This window comes from Atractosteus spatula, chromosome 6 (genome assembly GCF_055471065.1).
Source record: "Atractosteus spatula isolate fAtrSpa1 chromosome 6, fAtrSpa1.hap1, whole genome shotgun sequence".
NCBI lineage: Eukaryota > Metazoa > Chordata > Actinopteri > Semionotiformes > Lepisosteidae > Atractosteus > Atractosteus spatula.
This window is the reverse complement of record NC_142711.1, coordinates 14,689,700-14,713,454: the sequence shown is the minus strand read 5'-3', so window position 1 is coordinate 14,713,454 and position 23,755 is coordinate 14,689,700. Positions and strand designations below refer to the sequence as shown.

Sequence of the window (23,755 nt, the reverse complement as noted above, 5' to 3'; positions counted from 1 at the left end):
AAAATCAGGTTTTGTTTTTTGTTTCCATTTCCAGAAGTCAAAGCTACAAGAAAAATGGCATCGAGGAGCTTAATGACACAAGCGAACTTCCTTGGTCTTTTTATTTTTGGTTTTCAGTGGGGAAAAAATGAAAATTATTTAATAATATTATTTGTATTAAAACGAAAACTGCCATTACACAACTAATAACACTGAGAAGTCATCATAATATGACCTTTGAAATAGGAATTAGAGCTGGAACGGCCAGCAAAAAAGTACATAAATCTCAGGGCATTTAATTCAAATGGTTAAGACATTGTCTCTGAGCAATTCCAACAACATCAGTGGTTTAATTCAGAACCACATTCTACAGCTGACAGCTCAGCTCCACGGAGGCCTGTTAGACAAAAGTTTTAAACTGACCTGAGTTCTCGTCATTCACTCGACTGGAGTTCCATGCACTCACAGCGCCCTGTAAAGTCAGCTACATATCAGAGCCCGTCTTTTGTAAAATGTCCAGAAAAACCAAAAACAAACCATGAAATATATATATATACGTATATAATTAAATTTAAAATTAGAAAACTGACACTGTAATTTTATGGTATGTTATTTTCAGTTTCCAAAAAAATACTCAAACTCAAGGTGTTGGACAAGGGAAGAAAATGTTAAAACAACAATCTTTTAAAGACAAGCTTCTATGCTGGTACATAAAAAACGGTACACAGCATATTTTTATTGGGTGTGATTGTTTTCATGAAAGACATTATGTACTAAAGCACCAAAGAAAACACTCAAGTCTAGAGTTCAATCAAAAATCTTAAACTGATATCCTAAACCACATACAGTAAGAACATACAGATATGTCTTCAGGACCAACATGAACATATTCTAGATTTAATATTGGGTATGATTTTTATGTGAGCATTAACACACAGACCATATCTGCCTCTGGACAGACTGCTGTGAAATGTTCTCTTGCCCTCCCGTGCAACTGCAGCCAGCTAGCAAAGTGTGGAGATCGCAGCTGTCTCCTGTCGATTGCCCTGGTGAGATTTCCTATTGGGCTCGAGTCAGGAGAAAAAACTGGCTTCAGCAAGACCTTGATATCGCCGTCTCATCTTCATGCCGTTTTAACTGAAGGAACAGAATTCCTGCTGGATCAAGGACTATGATCAATGTATTGTGGAATAGTAATCTTTCTCTCATTCCACACCAAAGGCATTTTTGTGCCCAAAGAGATTCCTTCCAGCGGCCAACTTGAAAACGCAACAGTCAGAGTACAGCTCCTCATGGGTCTCGACACACAAAGTCACATTCATCGGTGAGCAAAATACCTGTGGTGAAAACATACTTCCCCAAAAAGCTTGAATTTAAATGAAATTGGTGATCCGTAGCCCAGAGAAGGTGCAATTATGTGTCTCAGCTATCAAAGTTGCCCCTGAATGACCTCCAAACTCGCAAATCAGACAGTCATTTAGCAATGACTGATGGGAGATGGAAGGGAATTTCTCCCTGAAATGTCCGGTGCCATACAGCCACTGCAACCTGGAACCAGTTACGCCAGTGGATCAGTGAAATGCGATGTTTCTGGGCTGGTCTGGTGAACGTGTGTTTTTCATGATGTGGCCTTTCCCTCACAGAGCTCACCTCCTGGTTTTGAGGGACTGATCTGGTGATTGATGTGCCATGGACACAAACACGTACACACTCACACCTTTAAACAGCAAACAAAACAGAATTAAAAGGTAGTGTCTAAAACGATGCTTTATAACAGGATGAAATATGTTGATTATCTTGTAACACCTACAACACTGACGTGCGAGATCTGATATGGGCTTGGAGATCATTCCACCATATTAGAGCAACAGATCATATTGAGAACTGAAAGAAGGTCAGGGTCCAGAAAACAAGAAACAGCAGCTCACTAATGGATTCAGGAGCCATAGAAAGCGCTTCAAGGTAAGCAGCAATATTTTGCATCTTATTCAGAATAATAAGCCAGTTCAAGGACACTAAAACAGGTAATACGTGCTCAGGCATTTTAGTTTTGGTTAAATGGTTCTGAACATGCAGCAACTCGTAAGAACATGTCTGGATACACCACTGAAGGTACTGAAGCATTGAAGAAAGCACCGAATTACAATACTCAAGTCTGGAAAAGACAACAGCATGCATTAAAATTTCGGCGTCAGACTGGGAATGACGTGTGCAGATACACGCAACGTTATGCAGATTAGAAAAAGACAGTTGCAGAATACTGCAGACATGAGCTACAGAATGCTGGGTTACTAAGTACCGAAGGTAGGACTATCAATAGCTAAATTAAACTAGCTATTAGTTGATACATTGCAGAATTCATATGGAGAGCAAATCAATATAACTTTGATCTTGTCACAGTTCAGATGAGAAAAGAAACAAAACGGGGTACGTTATGTATGTGCTACTTATGAACAACTTAGACTGTTGGGAGTTCATTGTGCAAAAGTATAACTAAATCTAGACTGATATGCAAACATTGACGGACATACTTTTTCTAAGAAAAAATAAAAGCACATAAAACAACATAACAACAAGTCCCGGTTATTAAGTACAGCAAACAAAAGCCTCTAGGAGTATTTTTAAATTTTACAATACAATAAAACCTCTAATTTTATTTTTATTTTTTCTACTTTATACATGAAGTTTCAGACTTTTAATCAGCACAAAAGTGCAAATGCATTGTGTAGAGGATATATCAAACTGAAAATGTACTGTATTTAGTTCAAATTGAGTCATATTCAAAAATGTGTCACTACAAGTTTTGGAAAAGGTAGGGAGAATAAGATACTTTTTTCCCCATTCAACTTACTACTATAACTTTTTTGTTTTCCCCAAAGAGAAAGTAACACCGCAAAATGTTAAAATGTCATTTTAAAATCGGTAGTAGCAGGAAATAATCAAGAAGATAAAACACTCATCCAACAGTCTCAAAAATATTTTTAAATGATTCAGAATGCAAATATTATGGGAAATAACACGAAAAAACATGTGTACACAAAAATAAAGTAATATACATGAGAGAAAAACAGATTGCTTTCAGGTACAAAACTAACAGTGCTTCAACAACAAAAGAAGTGAAAAGGAAGAAGTCCCTAGGTGACAGATCGGAATAATCACAGAGCGTGTAGATTGGGAAAGGCATATGTATGGAACAAACATCACATTCAGATTCTCATTGAAGAACAAACCAGTAGCTTAAAGGACTATGTGCAGGCATGTTGACTGATCCCAGCATAAAAGGTGCTGCATCAGTGCAGGGTTATTTACAGAGAAAATTTATAGATAAAATAGTGCTTTAATACTGCTTTTATAACAAAGCATGGAACATTGTTTTAGTATTTTTTAAGAACAAAATGTTGATTCTCCCTTTCAGACTGAAAAAGAGGCACATCTGTGCAATATAAGCTGTGTACAACACATGTTTGCTTAAAACAAGGTGTCTACCTACAGTATGCGCCTCAATGAAATTCTGGTGTCAATTAAAATATACTGCGTATCGAAAGAAAATTGACTTATAATTGCAACCAATTCACAGTTAACCTCGGGAAAAGTCTTGTGTGTAACAAAGGCACCAAAGTTTTATAGAACAGAAATGACACAGATAAATTCATTATGATTAACGTTTGTCATCAACAGGGGGTCTACTGGGAAAGGCACGAGATAGACGACTGCATGGCCGCTGTCGGACACTTTGCACTAAGTTGCAGATGACGTTTTGTGGCATGCTGTCCCATTTGGTAGTAGAGCCTGAATAAGCACGGGCCTGTTCAGTAGTCTTTCAATTATAGATACCACACATTATCCCAGCGCATCCCACAAATTTTCAACGAGGGCTCTAGTCTGGCAAGCAGAACATCCATAACATTTTGCAAGAATGCTCATGCCCTGTGCCCAGTTAACACTCTCACAAAACTGGGATGCTTTAACGCTCGTATCAGAGGGATGAGCGCACTGATACAGTTACGGAAGTAATGCCTGTACACTGATATTGACACTGGAAATCTACTTTTGACACTGGAGAATTCTGTCGCAGCAGGGGACAGAGTTGCCCACTGTCTAGGGAGTGGTGTGTACTTGCTCAGATCCTGCAAGCAACTGGCATTGCACCCTGCCAGGGGGAGAGGAGAGGGGCACCAGTCAAAGTCACCCGAGAGTAAGACTGTCAGTCATTAATGGTCGAATAATCAAACTGATGCCAAAAACACTTAACTCTAGTACCCACAGGCCTGCATATTAATTTCCACCTGGAATGATGTTAATTTTGCAATAATATCTGCATATTATTAAGCTAATATCCAAATTCTGTACACTTGCAGTTTACAATTTATTACATCATAATTAACTTTTGATGCTGAGTATTCTAGGAAAATAAAAAAAAGGCTTCTGATGAAAAACACAGCCTGTCAAGATGGTGTAAAAACTTAAGAAACCAGATGGAAGGTTAAAAAGACAGATGAAATGGCAATCAAATGAGTCACTTTCTACAAATTAAATGGCAGCTTTTAAGAATCCTGTGAAATTCATCTCTGAGCAATCAGTACCGGAGGGATGCATACAAAGGACTAATCTATTCATAGAACTGCTTTCTCAGGGCTGCAAGCATAAGTAGGATGTTCTAAAATGCCAACTTTAGATGTCAATGACTTGGAAAAGCTTTAAAGTGGTACAAATTTAAACAATAATAAGCTTAATTGAAAATAATATAATCAGGAAAATATGGCAAAACAGTGTGCTTTTAATCATGGAGAATGAGGGTGCTTTTGTTTTTTGGGGTTTAGAATGATCACATTTCTGTTCAATGTGTTTTAGAGGAAGGATAGAAGTCAGATCTGTACATATTGACACACAACATGATGCTATGTTTTTTTAACATCCCAGCAATGTCTGGGCTTCACCAGGAGAATACTGGAAGATGCATCTTTAGAAAATGATATTTTAAAGGGCTAAGGCATAGGAAGACCAGACTGATAAAGGCACTGGAAAAGGGAATTTAAGGCTTTCACATGCGGTACACATGCTGAACATCAAAAGAAATGTATCGCTTATAACTACAAAGACATTAATGAAATTATTAGCAGGAAACCAACTGCATTTTTTTTTTGCAATAAGTGCCCCGTTATTTTATTGAACAGATGTGACACAGGTAAATTTGTGAAGCTAACATTTGTCAACACGGTTTCCCAAGAGGGGATCTACCGTGAAAGTCATAGGCCAGGAGCATGTATGGCCATCGCTACAAGCAATACGAGCTGAATATTTGCAATTCCAAGTTTTGCACCAGGTGACAGACACTACCTTGTGGGATTCTGTCCCATTCCTTTCACAGGGTATGGACAAGCACACCCCTGTTCATAGGTCTCAGAGCTCTCACTGCTACACGAACATTTGCGCTCATCCCACAGATGTTAAATAGGACTCAAGCCCAGGAGTGGGGCACCCACAGCATAGCAGTTATGCGCTCATCTTGCAAAAAAGCTGTTATACTAACAGCCAGTCATGTCAGGATGAGCCTGCAGGAAGGGCAGCAAGTAAGCTCCCAGAACATGATCAATGCACAATGTCTGGCTGCCATCAGTTACTACAAGTGGGGCTCAGTAGCACCTATATACCCCTCCCCAGACCATTACACTCGGACCTCCTCATTGGGTGGTCTGCTGTACACAACAATTAGCATATCGTTCTGATAGTGTGTGCCATACCTGCCGACATCCGTCAGGGTGATCTGCACGACTGCTTGGTTCATCACTAAAGGGGTCTTGCCACGACCGCTTGTGAGTCCTCCTGAAGGGACCAGCCTCAAACTTAATGATGGCTGAAGACACTGTGCTCTTGGAAAGTGAGACATTTTCATTCGTGCTTGACAGGTTTTATAGTCAAAAGGTTAAATAACCTCAATACATGTGAAAACCTAATCAACTCTCAAACAGTCGGTCAGTGGAGAACTTTGCTGCAGCAGGAGATCTGGTCTTTGAGGTGACAGATTTGCCCACTGTCTAGGGAGTGGTGTTGCACAGTCAGTAATGAATGATCAATATTTCAAAATTACATGAGGAACAATTAATCAATATCCAAAATCTCTAGCCTTTATTTTTCTAAAAGCACATGTAAATAATAATAATTGCTTACATGTATATAGCGCTTTTCTGGGCACTCCACTCAAAGCACTTTACAGGTAATGGGGACTCCCCTCCACCACCACCAGTGTGCAGCCCCACATGGATAATGCGACGGCAGCCATAGTGCGCCAGAACGCTCACCACACACCAGCTCTCAGTGGGGAGGAGACCAGAGTAATGAAGCCAATTCATAGATGGGTATTATTAGGAGGCCATAATTGGTAAGGGCCAATGGGAAATTTGGTCAGGACACTGGGGTTACACCCCTACTCATTTCGAGAAACACCCTGGGATTTTTAATGACCACAGAGGGTCAGGACCTCGGTTTTACGTCTCATCCGAAGGATGGCGCCTGTTTACAGTATAGTGTCCCCATCACCATACTGGGGCATTAGGACCCACATGGACCGCAGGGTGAGCGCCCCCTGCTGGCCCCACTAACACCTCTTCCAGCAGCAACCTTAGTTTTTCCCAGGAGGTCTCCCATCCAGGCTCACACCTGCTGAGCTTCAGTGGGTTGCCTCAGCTGTGTTGTTGCAGAGTGAGTTGCAGAGTGATATGGCTGCTGGCCAACTCATAGACCAACTCATTTCATTTGAAATGATCAGCATATATATTTTTTTATTGACTGATACAGCAAATGCACATCTGCAGTACAGTTTATCTACTACGATTACTTTCTGATGGGTGAACAGTAATATGATGGTCAAGGTGAAATTCGCTTAGTGTCTGATAGCAGCCATGTTACCTGCAAGGTTGCTGAGTTTCTGGGAAATGCCTGGATGAGTTCATCTGCTCCATTAGGCACAGTAAAGTATGCAAAGGTGAGCTGAAAGTCTTCCACTCCCATCTAAACTTAGATATACTCTTAAGAGAAAAACCTCTGATGAGTTAAAAAAAAAGAGTCCAAAAAAGATTTAAAATACTCACCAGAATAAGACAGCTAAATGAACTTGGTGAAAGTATATTGTGTGCTGTAGTACCATTATGTCAAAATACTGTACGGACCCCTAACTGAAATACGAATGCTGATATCTACATGGTTGATTTTTTGTTCTTGAAATACATGCAGAAACTAACTGAAAAAGTCATTTTAGTTTTTTTAAATGAAGGGGTTGAGGGTGTAAGTACACTGAGGTACAACTTCACCACCACTTTCAACAACAGCTAATCCTGTGCAGGACTATTCGGGGAAGCACTGGGCGCAAGGCAGGATACACCCTGGATGGGACGCCAGTCTCAACACACACACACACACACACACACACACACCAGGGCCGGTTTTCTCAGAAGCCAACTAACCTACCAGTATGTCGTTAGACAATGAGAGGAAACCCATGCAAACTCCACACAGAAAGCACCACGGGAATTGAACCCAGGGCCCAATGCTAACCACCGCGCCACCATGCCACCCGTCAAACTGCTGCTTCACATTCTACTACTCGTGGAATGAAAATCAAACCACCCACGGAGTGCTGTGGTGGTCCTGCTGCTTGGACAGTTTCATCTTATTGAAAGCATGCCACTGTTCCACTTGCATGGGGTGTAATGCCATTGTGTGGAACGGCCTTTCCTTCTGAAAGATCCTTTACAAAGGATTAATGCTTCTTCAAAGGCTGCTCTCGCTTTACTAAAGTAGGGGGGGAAAAAAAAAAGTATTGTGCAATGTAGGTTTCCATGGTTTTGCACAGTGCCTGTAAGTCAAACACCTGCGGTCGGCATCATGTAATGCGGGCGAGTTCAGCAGAAAGGGGCTTGTCATCGGGGATATCAGAGACCCTCTGTGATCACTGGTGTGTGCCAGAGACTGAGAGCCTGGGCCTCCAACTGCACCACCCACACAGAGGAGAGGAGGGGTCCCTTCCAGCTGACAGCTGCACCACGACTCAACCCACGAGGAGGCCTTTGAAAGAACGGAGGCAGGAAGCGCTGGGTTTGTAATCAGGAAGGGGAGCTGCCTACACAACGGCAAAAAAAAAAGTGGAAGACTTAATGCTAAAAACCGTGACGGGTTCCTGTGCGAGCTCAACAGGCAAGCACGCTCCGTCTCAGACCAAAATCTCTTTGGATATCGCGGCACAGATCTTGCAACAAAAAACAGCAACAACAACAACAACAACAAAAAAAAGAAAGGCACCTGCACAACTATTGCGATTCTGATCTTTCTTTTTTCACCGAATAGTAATTCTACCTGAAGCCCCCCAAAACATTCCATTCTCGCATGGTGCAAGACATGATGTATTTTCAATTTTGCATTGGTGAGTACATATACTGAGATAAAGCAGCTGGATTTGAGAGTCAAAGACATTTCATCCACCAAACTTATCAAAACACGGCATGTAATTAAAATTTCACATAAAAAGGAATTTTCAACAACCCCTGCTGAATACAAGAAAATAATGTTTTATTATTTCACCCTGTTTTTAAGATCTTTCTACGCACTATTACACAGATAAAAAATGCAACTCCTTTGCCAGCATTTGATTTCAAACTTCCAATGCAGTGAATGAATTAAACAGAGCAACCATGTCGTTATGTACAACTCCAGTTCTTACTTACAACTCCGCAGCAGAATGAAATATTTTTACAAGTGCAACAGAATGTCGTGTGAAGTGAACAAAATTACACAAATGATACAATCATTACAATATACAGTATAAGATGAAACACAGTATCTTAAATACAGTACTGTAATATATTGTGACGGCAGAAAGAATAAGAGTAAAAGCCAGCAGATCATTATTTTGTGAAATATGGATCAATACACTTAAGGAAAATATATATTTATTATGTAGTTGCCAAAATAATACATATATCATTTTATAAACTAAGTAGATGAAATGAGATTTTTGGCAGTTTTCTTCAGCAAAACCATGATGAGGCGACTCCTGAAGGCTTGACTTCAGTCACTTCAACGCATAAAGAGTTTCAGTTTTATAGGAGGATGAAGGATTAGGTGGCCAGGCCAGAGAAAAGCCACACTCTTTCGTTTGCCATGGCAACAGATACAGACCAGACCACGTCAGGCGACTGGTCGCGTTTCCCTGCGAGGGTGAGAGGATCATCTTCACGTCCGTCCTGCCTGTCTGAGGCTCTGGACAGCCTCGCCGACAGCTGTCCTGGTACTCGAGCTCACAGCGCGTACACACACACACATGCAGGAGGATTTTCGGGGAATGTATTCACAGCACAACGGAGGAAGTGTATGTGTTAACATATTTCACAACTGCAGCGAACTTACTAACTGCCTTTACGAGGCCCTTTTTTTCTGTGTACCTGCTGTCTGTCCGTCGCGCCTCTTGTGAGTCCGGCATTATCCAACGCCGCGGTCAACGCTGCCAGCGCGCTCGGCACGTCAACACGCGTGGAGAGAGGGCTTCCCCATACCAGTGCATTCTTTCGCTTCTATTTTTACTCCCCTACGTATGTTAAGCGTCGCGTAAAACCTAGCAATGTAAGCATTTTATTTCCACCGATGTCTCAATGACACCCCCCCGTACAGCATCCCCAGAAAACAACCGAATGCTTGCAGGGGGGCGGTTGAGCCCTATTGATGAGGTCAGGCGAGAAATAGAAGACAAGGTATCAAACCAAAGTCGCTTTTAGCAGAAAAGTTTATCAAGAATCATTTCTCAGATGAACAACTCAAAACCTACCGCTGAGCTGGAGAAGTACCAAAAGCTCTACACCCCCAGCAGACCTTGTACACAATGACACTGTAAAAAGAGGTAGTCTTTGCAGCGCCATTTTGTCTGCCACCAGTGTATACAGGTATAATACGTTGTATACTGTAGTTATTGAATAGTTCGAGTAGATAGCTGCGTAGGCTGCGAAGGAACAAGTACAGGTTTATTCCATGCTGAAAAGAGAAGAAAAGAAACACAACTTTTTAGCTGTGGAGCCTTCTTTTGGTTCTTCTTAACTCCTGAAGAAGGCTCCACAGTCAAAACGTGGTGTTTCTTTTCTTCTCTTTTCAGCATGGAATAAACCTTTACTAGTTATTGAATATGTTATTTGGCCAAGCAGTTTCATTGGTATTCATGCTATACTGTTTAACAACAAAAACGCTAAAAAGAAGCTGGGGAGGACGTAATTTGTGCGATGGTTAATAGCTTGCTTCGGAAATGCAACCAGTGTAGATTAGAGCACATTCACATGAGAACCAGAGCAGATTCAGTTTTATACACCTTTCGCCCTCCTCGTGTGACAGCTGTATCTTAGACAGCAAGATTCAGCCCGTGCATGAATGGGTTAATAAGTTCAGGGTAGATCCACAGTAGTGATATGTGAATACACCTGTCACAATACAGAGAATACACTGATGTTCTCTGCATCATGCACACTGTCTCACATACTGTGCACTAAAACAAGTTCTTACAAGTTGACTTCATAAGAGGCAGTTCATGTTTTATCTTCACTGCTTGCAGCTGATTAAATTAAAGAAGAGAAATAAGCAACTTACAATATCTACCTTAAAGCACTTCACATTTAATGGAAAATACGTACGATAATCATAAAATACAAGCTATAAAAAGAAATCTGTAAATTTACAGTCCTTATACGCTATACACCAGAAGATTTCATTTTTAGATATATTTATCTTAATATCAGATTAGGCACAGGAAAATTAATGTTCTTAAGTTCAGTAAAGGGCAAATAAAGACTAACTTTGAGTCAACTTAGAAAGCTAGAGCTACATTCACTAAGCTATACAGTGTTCCCAGCAGCTTCCAGGCAAAGAACAGAAAGTCAGTCACTAAACACACCTACCACAGATTCCTTCATGAAATGTTCATTTCAATTTAAGACATAGGTCAGTGAGGCAATAAAAGTTTTATACTCTCAAACACACACTACACAAGAGTCCTCAAAAGCTCAACATTCAACAGAAGCACTAGTGAAAGTACAGCTGCATGAAGAATAGTGTTAGATTAAAGTCAGAATAGCACTACAGTGCTCATGTCACAGAAGGACTTCTGACAGCTGGAGGTTTGAGAAGAGGGATGCACAAGGATAGAGCAGCTCAATCCTTATGGATGGGGGAACCAGTTTTAGCGTGTGCCAGTCTGCGAGCTTAGAGCTAAAATGACAAGGAGTACACACAGAACAAAATCAGTTCTGATTATGGTATACATGAAACTGATTTCTGGAGAAAGACTGCTTTAGAAGTGCTCGGTACTAAAATGTATTTCAAACATGAATATTCAGGGCTAGTTCTGCACTTAACATAAAGGGGGCTTATTTTAAATGCCAGAGGGATGTCTAAATCTTTAACTTGATTTTAAACTTTATCATGGTATCTTTGACTTAATCCTGAAAGGAGATTTAGTGAGGTAACTAAAGAAACTAAGCAAACCATGCATCTTCAGCATTTGCAATACAGTAGCAGATGTTGACCATATTGCCCATAATACTTGACATTGATCATAATAGTTGTACTATATGTTAAAATGGGTAATATTTATCATGAAGATCTAATTACTCCTTACATCTAAAATATATGAGAATACAGATGAAACTAGCGGGCTTTTTCACAAACATTTTCTTAGGATTGTGTAGCCTTGAGGGGGTCGAACCCAAGACTAGACTTCATATCAGGAAATCTCTCATAAAACAGACTGTAATTGTCTGCACATGGTCTTAAAAGGGCAGAAAAAACAATCTCTTTGTGCCCAGATACTTTGCTAATGTACTATAGAAGTAATGTTACGGGATTCAAAGTTATCCAGCATCAAAATCTAATAAAATCTTACAAATCTAATCTTACACAAATTAAGAACATGACAGAAGAATCTCTTCAACTGATGATCACATTTCCGGTTCCTATGCAGTTGTTAATTCACAGATCACACCATAAAAATCCCAGGAGTATCCATATTGTTGGATATAGTCTGACACTGGTCCTCTTTACTAAATAAGTGTGGTGACAAATGGCACTGTTTCAATAAACTGCAAAACAACATCTATGTCTTTCTAGCAATATATACTATGCATGTATAAGTGTATTTGTTTCAAAGAAGATTGAACTGTAGCATATAAAATAAGCTGTAAAACCCTTTTTTTAAGGCAGATTTCAGGCTGTGTTGAGTTTTAAAAATGCAGTAAATTTACATATTTTAAAAAGAAATCATAAGTAGCAAATAATAAAAATGTGCTACAAACTGAATGAAGAGCTTTGAACAGTCAATAGTGTGATGAAAACAGTTTGTCATCAATGTACTGTTTCAGGTACAATGTCTGCTAACGTGCTTCCATAAAAAAAATCAGAGGATATGTTATAAAACTAGGTGTATGATGGTTCCATTTAAGTTCCCATGGTGACACTTACTTGAGTGCAAACATTTCCATTAAATGAAAAACAATTCATTGTCAGGCAGCCTCAGGAGGCTATCTGTTTGACAGGAATGCATTTTCACACAGTGATTTTTGACTTATGGGTTGGGACCCAACAGTGGATCATGAGACTCAGGTGGGTTGCTGGTTAACCTTTCGAAACAGGGGAAAAAAGCAGCTTCCTGCCAGGGCTGAAGCAGCAGTTCTCTGTGTGAATGATCAAAGCTGGCTATTGAGATGGAAAAAAATGCCTCCAGAATAGCATTTTCGAAGCGCTCATACTGCTGTTTTTCTCAGTATGGAAGTGTAGCGTGTTATTCATCCAGCAGATTAAGCAGTTGTCACCACATCGGCCATGTCACGCACTTGTAATCAAAATAAACGGTGGAGGCAACTGTAAGAATACTTAGTGACAAGCAGGAAGCTTAAGGAGTGAACCCTAAGGAGAATGGAGCAGTCCATGTTGCAGCAGTTGATGGGAATCTGATCAAATCAAATTGCTATCTTACTGTTGTTTGCATTGCATGCTCCGTTAACTGTCTATATTGATTTAGGTGTGTGCACATTCTTTAAAATGAAGCTGCACACCAACAATTTAAGGATCTGTTATTATGACAAGCTTAGAAGCTACGGGATTATTATGAGCACCTCATTGCCGATACATATTTATCAACATACATGTGCAAAAAGATTTTATTACGAAGATTTTTATTTTTATTCGGTACACCCACTCCCTGAGTTACTTAAGGGTTCTGTTCCACAATTCTTTACGTAGAACCAAATCTTATGGGAGCGGCTCTATCTTAGCCATTGCTTGAACATGTATAGAGAATCACCAGGCAGATGCTGGTTCAGAAACATTACTCTTGCACTACATCGAGCATGGATGGAACGTGCCGTACTACTTGATCTTCACATATCGAACACAAACTTTCTGTGCACTGAAAATTTGATGAGGGGACTCACAAATGGTTTTAGATAAAGCTGAATTTCTGTAAGTCGGGGTAAGGAAACGGGTGAAGCTGCAAATGATGTCCAAAGACCATGGTCAAAAAGCCACACACAACCTGAAGCACAGTTCCTGTCCCCAGTGGCAACATCATCTCTATAATATCCTTGGCTTCTCATGTCCATTGTATAAATGAATATGACTGTCACAGTGGGGCTGTTCTCCGATTGTGTCAGACACATGGCAGAAAACATGTTTGGTATCATTGAGCATAATAAATTCAGAAGCTAATTTTGTTGACGATACAAATCTCAGGCCCTCGGACAAAACCGACTGTTACACTTACCTGTAAAACCTGTATATTCAGAGGGATTACACAGAGATGGAACCAAAACCTGCAGATAATACAGCCCTTCCCCACTGGTTCACATGGTTATGAAATATCCATAGACAAAGTATATGTTTGACCATATAAACAGACAGATTGTCTACTTTATTACATACCACAACTTCAAATTGCTCATTTAAAAAGCAAGCAAGCACTCCATATTTGAACAGAAGGTGACAGTTTTGTGTGCTGAGTATCAGTTGCAGACACTGCACTTACATCTCAGGATTGCAGTGGATTTCAACCCAAAGGGTACGTCTGTCCCGGTCAGGACCAGTGTTTATATATATGTTTACAGTTATCATTCCTAAGGATGTTGATGAGCTTTCATGTTTTAAAACCAAAAGCCACCTGGATGAAGAAAAAAAAATAGACAAGTGATCTGAATTTAAATAAAACAGCTCACCACTTAAAATGCTGAAAACTCCCTGTATTTCCAGTAAGGAAATGCAAATGAAACAAAAAAAATCAGTCAAAACAACCCAGCACCCACACAACTCTCTAGTTACATCAGACTTTGTACTTTCAACCACAAATAATAATAACGACAAATCAACCCCCGGTCTGCTGTCTTTCTAAATTCACGAGTTCACGGCTCACCTCCCCACGCCTCCTCGACCATGCTCCCCGAAGACAGCCCCGCGTTCCTAGAGGACGCCTAGGGCACGCGTGTATGTCTAGAGCCAGAGGCACTGCACTCGTGTCACACTGTCACAAATTCTTCTTCAGGGCTCCGAAAATGGGTCTTCTTCTCTGGCTTTCCATTTTGAAATGTTTCACAGCATGAGCACTACACAAAACCTGTCCTTCGGTCGATCCACTTTTGCTTTCAAAATTAAGAGTATTCAGGAAAACCTAGATGTCTCAGCACTCTGTACGGTTTTATACAACAACACGTTTCATTACAGGGTCCGTGAAATCAGTGGCGAATGTTTTTTTTACATAGACATGTTACATGAAATGAGAAAACTATTTAGAAAACAAAAGGCATAAGAGCAGCCAACGTCAAAAGCTCTCTGTCGGAATTCTGACAAAGCCAGGGAACGGGGGGGATACTGATGACATACCCACAGTGTGACATTAAAGAGCACGAGTGTCCTCTTTAAGACTTCTGCCACACTGAACTGTAAAACATGATTAATGGGTTGCATGTTTACGAATGTTGTGGGTATATCCAGATGACTGGGTGAATGGTTCATACACATCCCAGACGCTTAGGAGAGCGAAGATTCACTTCTCATCACTGGTAAAGAGAACTACTGCGACAAAATGACAACAGAAATGCACAGGGTTTTATTTATACAGCATTTTCTGTAACACAATGGACATTTCCACATTTTTTTTTCTTCTTCACAGATGTCTTTTTTTCTTTAAATCCCCATCAGTTTTAAAGAGCTGCAGTCGCTCAACTCCCCTTGCCTTATGTGTATTTCTTGGAATGACTGTTCATCTTTAATCATAACTATTTAACACGGAGCTTCTGCTGAATAATTATCCTAGAAATCAGGGTTTTTCAGGCACTTCCGTTGGTTTTTTAAAACACGACAAGATGTCTGATTTCTCCGACTGCACCTTACTGGCAACAGGACCAGGGCAGGGACACACACACACATCAAAGCAAAAGTGTATCTACCATTGGTAAAGATAGAAATGACAACTAAAAATACAGCCTGCAGTGTTTGTGGAGAGGATGGTGTATTTGTGTGGGGGTGTTTGTCAGTGTGTGAATGTTCTCTACAAGGTCACCAAAAAGCTAATGGATCTTCTATAGCATGGTAACCTTGACTGCTCTAGATTGTGGATCCATCTGACCCCAGAAGTGACTCTGCTATTTCGAGCCGGTGGCAGCTGAGATACTGCAGGACCTAATCAATTGTGAGCAGACAATACCTCCTGCACATGCCCTGGGTTGGTCAGCGCACCACACTGATGTCACGCTGGGAGAGCGCTCGAGCAGGAGCTTGCAGTTCATGCGAGAGACGAACAGCACAGCTTTCGTTGCAAAAAAAAAAAAACCCAACAGTCTGCGGAATAGCTGCTGCTCTCCAGGGCTAGCAAGCTGTTTCTTTCTGGGATGTGACAGCAGAGGGCAAGGGTGGCACTGAGAAATCACACAACACAAGCAGCTGCTGTGCTAACGTTTAACCTGCGCCCCAGTAAATTTACACAGCACTTAGCAAGCTTCACTGTGCTTGCTAAGTAAGGAGCAATGGTTCGTCACACTCTTATAATATAGTTATACTATATATATATACAGTACATATTCATCCAGTTTCTAGCCTCTTCATCCAATACACAGTCATAGGGGAGCCAGAGCCTATCCCACAAAGCAGGCACAAGGCAGGACATGACCTGGACAGGACTCCGGTCCATCGCAAGGCAGATGGAGGCTCAAACACTCCCAGACACGCTCACAACAGGGAGACTTTTTCGGGAAGCCAGGTAATCTAGAACCTTGTATGTGGACTGTGGGAGGAACACGGAGCACCCAGAGAAAACCTACGCAAACAGCGGGGAGAACATGCAAACTCCACACAGACAGCACCCCGGGTCTAGAATTGAACCCAGAGCCCCAGCAGCTGCAAGGCAACAATGCAATGCTAACCACTGCACCACTGTGCCACCCCCAAATTGTATACTTCCTGTAAATGAAACACACCTCGTATTGCTACAATAACATCCCCCTGGAATAACTTAGGGGAAAATTAAAACGAATAAATACCCACCTACGGTGTACTGCATATATTAAAAAAAGTGGTGAGGTGGAACTGAATCACCAGGGAAAGCAACCAAAATGTTATTCATCAGCTACTGCATGTGACAAAGAATTGTTAATATTTTCCTTCCTTCCAAGCACTGTGAATAACAAGCAGCCGAAGCAATTGTGAAGTAAACCGAGAATAACGCTGAAAGGGAGAGATGAGTCAGAATTTTGACAGAATCGGCACACGGGCAGGAACAGAACTGTTCGCCCATGGCCAAGCAGAAGCTCCATGAGCCCCTTTCGGAGTCTGTCTGCAAGCACTACCCTTGGGACCCTAACCACCCCTGGTACCCAGCTCGGAGCGACATTTTCTTTTGGGAAAAACCCGCACGGCTGGAGCAGAGAAGACAAGAACGTTCAGCAAGGGATGATTCATCAGAGCCCGGGTCCCCTCCCCTGACCCGGTGCGCTGCCAGCCTCTGGCCTGCACCTGAAGAGGCACAGCGCAGGGCTCAAAGAGCGATGTGGAATGCTTCGAATTACACAGGTGTCTTGGGCTGCTGCACAGTTCAGACAGATAGAGGCAAAATAATAATTACGAATATCTGAGATGGTAAGGCTATCAACTAAACCGAAGGAACCCAGCATTGCCCACAATCTGCTTTACAGTGCAAGATAAACCGAAACAAGCTTTGCATACTCCATATTTCATCCCAGTACACAAACCGTATGTGATATATCTACAGTATATATGACAGACAGATACTTCCTCAGGTGCATGGTTATACACATGGTGCTGATCTGTTGAGGAGAGTTAAACTTCTTTTACCTGGTCATTGTGAACTGGTTAAAGTTGTCATGGTATTTAGGGTAGTAGAACAAATAAAAACCAAAGAATTAAAATATCTGATATCAACCTCAATGACACCCGTCTAAGGCACACTAGGCACTGAGTTAATTAGTCAAGCAACTAATTTAGTTCTTTGACATATATGCTAACTTTTAGGGCACACTATCTCACAGCGCTTCACAAATAAAAAAAAAAGACAAAAGATATATACAAACTAATACAGTAAACAATTCACTGCTACTGTAGTATATCAAAGTAAGCTTTCAGACAGGAAAGATCTAATATGGGCAGAGGTTCCCACAGCCTTAGTCCAGCAAGACAAAAAGAACAGACTGCTGTGGTCCCTCACTTGTGGATTTGAATGAAAGCATCTCGAGTGTTCGTGTGACGAGATACGAATGATGTTGCAACGGCGAACAGAAAACACCTTCACAACACAGTGAGCACGAGCTTCAGATGCTTCAGATTCCAGACCTGAGTCCTTGGATTGACTCTCAAGAACATCGAACAACTACAATCAAACAAAGTTAACAGGAATCTACAGAGCACATACACTAACATATAGGGCATGCTGTGACTAACCTTGCAGAGGAAGAACAATTTAAACCAATGGTTTTCTCTCAGATAAGATTTAAATCGCGACAAAGCCTCTCCAGTAATACCGATAAGTTGCACAGTAACAAAGAACGATGACATCCGGACAGTCTAAATGCAAGAGGAAACCTCCATTTAAGATGCAAAGGATTTCAGGGGTCATGTTAAGAGAACCGCAGAGCAAGATCAGAAATCATGAATTCTCCTACAGACATGCCAAGAGTAAGATCTGGCATGGGAGTGCAAGATTCCAGCAGACATTTGTGAAAGAGCTGTACTTCCTTAACGGAAAGCACCATGGCCCTCAGAGACTCACATCTCACCGATTAGCGAGTGCTTCTCCAAATGTCTTTCACAGTGCACCGACATCCACTTAAAGGAAATTTACATACGCATTTGCAATCTTTCGCATGTTTTTGTAACCCGCTAGCGTCAACTGTGTCCGGCCCCTTGATAACTCCATTTGGCTAAATAAACTATCTCCTCGGGGACAGCCCTGCTGTTTCACAGTTCTTGTTTTTGAAGAAAGCTCATGGAAACTCTAGAAACTCTCAGCAACTGTACGCGCATTTGGGATTCCCCTTTAATGAAAAAAAGAAATCTCAGGAGCAGGCTGCAACCAGCAAACTGTTCAAGAAGAAAATTTCCGCACATGCTTTGCGTGGTATAAGCACAGGGACAGGGCTTGTTTTAGTGACAAAAGTTGAACTGGTTGTCCATTGGTTTCATTTTTCAGTATCCAACAAAGACCTATGGACAATCATGTTGTACTGAATAGTCTTTTCAATGTAAGTCAATGGGATTGCCGGCTGTGCGTACCTGAATACAGTCTTCCTCGCACCAGACAAAAATGTGCTGATGTTAACAAGACTCACCTCTCCTGATGGTTATTTATGTCCTGTGCATGTCCAGAACTGTTTTAAGCCTTAGCATGGAAATACAGCAAAGTGTCACAGGTATGTTACTCACTCCTTCTGCTCTTGTGCTTGCATCTGAAGATATGACACAAAAGAACTTAAAAACTGATACACTGATAAAATAATCAAAAGTTTCTAAACACCTTTTCAGCACACTATTGCTTAACATGCTGCCTAAGTTACTTTTGGATTTGTGTAATTTCCTCCTGAAAAAAACCTGATAGTAGAACTTGTATAGTACAATTTAAGAAAAAAAACAACGATACATTTCAAAACTTACAACAAAAAATATAGAAGGTAAACACTTGCCTTCGCTTGATAACATATGTTTGATTTTCGTGAAGCAATCTGTGAGCGGCCAAAATCAAGTTTTAGCTGAAGAGGAAAAAGAAATTGTCTAAAAGCAGTACTCTGTACAGACAGGAATCGAAACATACAGTTTCAGAAAGCTCACGAACTCAGCCTGGTGCAATAATCTGATGAGACATTATTAATTTCAATTCTGCTTGTTGGCTTCCTGTAGATCAGTACTGCAGCACAGAGGACACTGCAATTGTTATTCAGATCATTCTCTCAGCTGAAACAAGCATGTCTGAGTCAACCATTCAGCACATCCCAGAGGCAGGACAAGGAACAGAACTTCTTCTGTTACTCCTGCAATTTGGATTCTGCAGAACTGTGAAAACCATGCTTTCCAGACTTGGATTGATAGAGAAAAGGAAAAGGTTAAAAACACGATGATCTGCAAAGCACTGGTGTCTGCACACAAAAAACTGTAATACAGAAATGAAATTCCCATTCACTGTTCATAAAAATAGCTGAAAACCAAACACTGAGTTCATTTTCTGAAGTGTGTTTACAATCAGTATCTATTTCCAAAGTAATAAAACATTCCATCCAATAGATTTCCTCCTGGGCAGAACAACAGATGAATAACACATATTCTTTTTCCACTATTATGTACCTTTCTTTAAAAAGTGTACGACAAAAAGATCTTCCAAAAAATGTGCCTTCTCAATTAGACTCTTTTCCCAATGCAGCCTAACTAATGCTTCTGTAGCCCAGCAATACGCATCACAAAACCAAAGCAAATGTTTGAAGTTTTTTCCAAATGGATAATACATATTAAATGAATCAGAATACATATAAAATACACTGTTCTGTGTAGAACATTCTCATCATAGCAATTAAAAATAAACATTTCTAAGAAGCAGTGTCTAATAATATGCATCTCAAACTAATTCTATTACTGAATTACAAACATTGACGTGTTCAGAAATAAAAGAAGGAGCACAAGCTACTGTATGTTTCAATAAAAACATACTGAAGAACTTGAACGTTATCTGAGAAGTGTAGCACAGGAGTACACAACTTGCCAAACCAGTTTTTTCAACTTTTCTAGCTTGAAGGCATCTGCAGCTGCCTTCATTTAAATTCACTAAAACCTCAGAAGCTTCTTACATCTAAAACTCTTGATGGAACTGTACTTTCACACTAACACTTTTCCAACACGGGAACTACAGCCTGTTCATTGAAGATGAAAAAACTAAACTTAAAAAAGCAGCATAAAATCAGAGAGAAAGGGAAACTCCCTTTTCTGATTGCTACAGTAGTTTACAAACCAATAGCTCAGACCAGCACTGTGATTTGAAGCATTTTATAAGAATAAACTTTGAAGTGGTGATTCCAGCATTTACGTTTTCAAGTAATATATGGTTCTTTCTTTAAGCAATGGACACAATAATACCCTGGTTTCATTTCTGAAAAGAGAAAGAACATGTACAGTAATTCCTCCAGCTAATGTTTGGTACTTATCATTCTTCTCAGGTTACAAATATTTCTAGAAAGAGAAAGAATCTTCAACATGCTCAATCTTTAGAAACAGAGACGCTTAATTTAAGAACAGTATGGCTTAAGAAATAGAATACTTCTCACAGTTTCACAGAAGCCCCAACCTCACTGATATTTTGTCAGTTACTGTGCTTCAGAAAAGACATTCAGTGCTTGGCAATTTTACAGAGGTAGCATGTGTTATGCATTAATAGAATCCTGAAAATGTAATCATTTGTTACTTCTGTGGACATGAGAAAAACAAAGGCCACTTCAAAATTCCCACCAGAGCTGGAAGCGAAACAACAGTCAAGCTTTTCCAGGATGAAATACTATTTAAGAAGCAGCAGGTTACACGGGGGCATGCAGCATGCGCAGCATCAGGATGTAACTCAAACACCTGCATGTTTTACTCTTTACACTTTATTTTGAGTATCTATCTGCATAGAAAACATTTTTCCAAGTCTTAACAATGTTGCCATTTTCAGATTTGGCTTCTTGCATTTCTTTTAGATGCACAGAAAGAGTCTGTCTTCTGTTAGTGACTGAAATACAGTTCTTAGAACGTCTCACAGAAAACACAATTACAATTAAAAGTCAGGAAAGCTTTCTTAGAACCCAGAAATCATGTTCAAATGGGATGCCTTTCTACTATCCCCATAAGGCAAAACCACTTTTAACAGGCCAGGTTACTTTATTTTACTGCTACAATTATTTTAAATATAACTTAGACAATATAAGAATTGTCTATAAGAAGTGTATTACCAGTCTAATACTTACATATGAAACACCAGTTACCATTGTCTTCCACGGTTATCAAGTCAATTACCATAATACCATTTGGTAATATATGCATATTAGTTTCCATGCACATTTTTACACCCTATGTTACTTTTGAAGAGAAATGCACCCTTTTTTGAAGGATTTACAAATACACAAGTGTGCATGGTGTCAGCAACAACCATTGTGAGGGCACTGAGAACGTTAGTCAGATCCCTACAGTCCCATCACTTCTTCTCTGGCCTGCAGTCAGGGTGCTGAGTGAGAACAGGGCTTACTAAGACAATGCAGACATCAGGCATTCAGTTGTTTCAGTAGTGACACACACATTCTCAGTTCTCTATGAATAGATATTTTCAGATTTATGAAACCTCCTGGGGACACAAAATCCTACTAAAACTGTTTTAAACAATTATTTAAGACTTCTTGTGTCTCACTTCTGCTTTCTTTACGTACATGCAAATCCTTACAAGAAGAATATGAATGTTTTGGCCCTTTAAAATCTGGCCACACCGATTTCAAAACTCAACTTTAAAAAGAAGTCTAATAGCAGGCGAAGATGTTATGTAACTGCACTGAGCTGACCATTTTCTCTGCATGTGTGGTATAATACTGCTCCAGGCCTTGTACCACGCTAACAGGCAGTACTCTTCAGTGCATGCTGAGAAACCAAAAAGATTTCAATTACTGCAGGATTCACTGAATGTCATTTCAATTAGAACGCCAGATCTTAAGACTGCAAAGTTAACCAGCTTTATAAATGGGAAGGCAGCTTTAAGGACTTAGAACAGAACACACATTAAATGCTTCATTCTATTTCTCACTATTCATTAGTCTTGTTATTAATGCTGCAGTGCAAAGCTGTCTCTGTTGGTGAGTTTGTTAATATTATATCACACAGAGGACTTGGCCTGTTTAGATTTCTTACCAGAGCAGATCCAAGCTGATACACAGTACAGTATTTTTGTTCTCTAATACTTCATTTATCTTCTCTGCCCTGGGATGCCATTTCTTACTGGATACCAGTGCAAACCTGTTCATATTTACTGCTGGCGTGTTGCATGCTTACTTGCACAGTCTGCACACTCTATATTGTTTGTTACCATATTTAGACAGTGACCATACATGAAGTTCCAGTTTCAGATTCTTGCATTGCCCCTACTTTAAATTCACTACCACTTTCCAACACAACCATTTAAATGCAGGAGGCTAGGTTATGCATCTGCACAATGGGACATATTCAAAATCCAGAAGCAGCCTTGAATGAATTGAATGTTATTTTCCACGACTTACAGAGCAATAAACAGGGAGGAATACAGACTCCATAACCATTTTGGAACGTACAGTTTCACTCCCTTGAGAGCTTAGGCTTGTATCATAATACATAAGCTAGGAAATTATCATGTCTGATCAAATACACTGTACAAATGTGCATTTTACAGCAGCCGATATAGAAAACTGCATCAATGCGAAGAGAAAAGCACAGGTGAGCTTCACATCTTTTTAAATGGAATTCAACATACAGTACCAGAGATAGGTTCACCGAAGTATTTAAATGCACACTAGCAAATCGGAGACTCAAGAGTACAGCTTTGTGGATTTCTGCTCCATTGTTGTATTCACACTCGAGACTCATTTCTCCTTCCATTAGCTGCTTTTCTAAGGCTTAATGCAGCATTCCACATGTTTTGCTAACTGCTATATAAAGACACCACAGCAGCAAACATTAATGCCTGTGGTAAGAAAGTACTTGCTGCCATTTGCTTTTCTTTTTATCTAAAACATGGCGTCGAAAAAGCATTCGCAATTAATTACGGACACCGAAAACACAGGCAAGTGGTTTGCACTGTGAGTCAGTCCCCTGCATCACTCACTCACTCTGCCTTACCTCCATAATGGACTGGGATTTCTATTTTGGGCCCGATGACATAATGGCCTTCTTCCAGACTGTGGGCGGTGATGGTAGTCCACTGGCGACAAGAATGAACCAAAATGTAGTCATTTTCTCTCAGACCTTCTGCAGATTCTCCTGCAATAAAAGGACATTGTGGTTGGGTTTTTTTTGCTTGAATCCCATGGAAAACATTTTGATAAAATACTGCAGATACAGTACATATTGCTATTATTCGTGCCAGTGGTTCTCTGTATGTGAAGCACAAACATTCTTCTGTAGGTCTATCTACAGTGTATGCTGTATGGGCATTCCCCTGTGATTACAGTCCAAAGTTACCCTATGATGTATGATAGGACCTGTCACACTGATAGGCTCGTAA

At 40.3% G+C, this 23,755-nt stretch overlaps 1 protein-coding gene across 2 annotated transcripts in view; it reads right to left on the bottom strand.

The window, feature by feature from the left end:
- The window catches only part of garem1 (GRB2 associated regulator of MAPK1 subtype 1), a 71,172-nt gene that overhangs the window by 32,579 nt on the left and 14,838 nt on the right, over positions 1-23,755 (bottom strand). For both annotated transcript variants that reach the window (XM_088918974.1, XM_088918973.1), the window contains exon 2: positions 23,371-23,511. In XM_088918974.1, the coding sequence (XP_088775100.1) occupies positions 23,371-23,511 (141 nt within the window). The remainder of the gene's footprint in view (positions 1-23,370; positions 23,512-23,755) is intronic.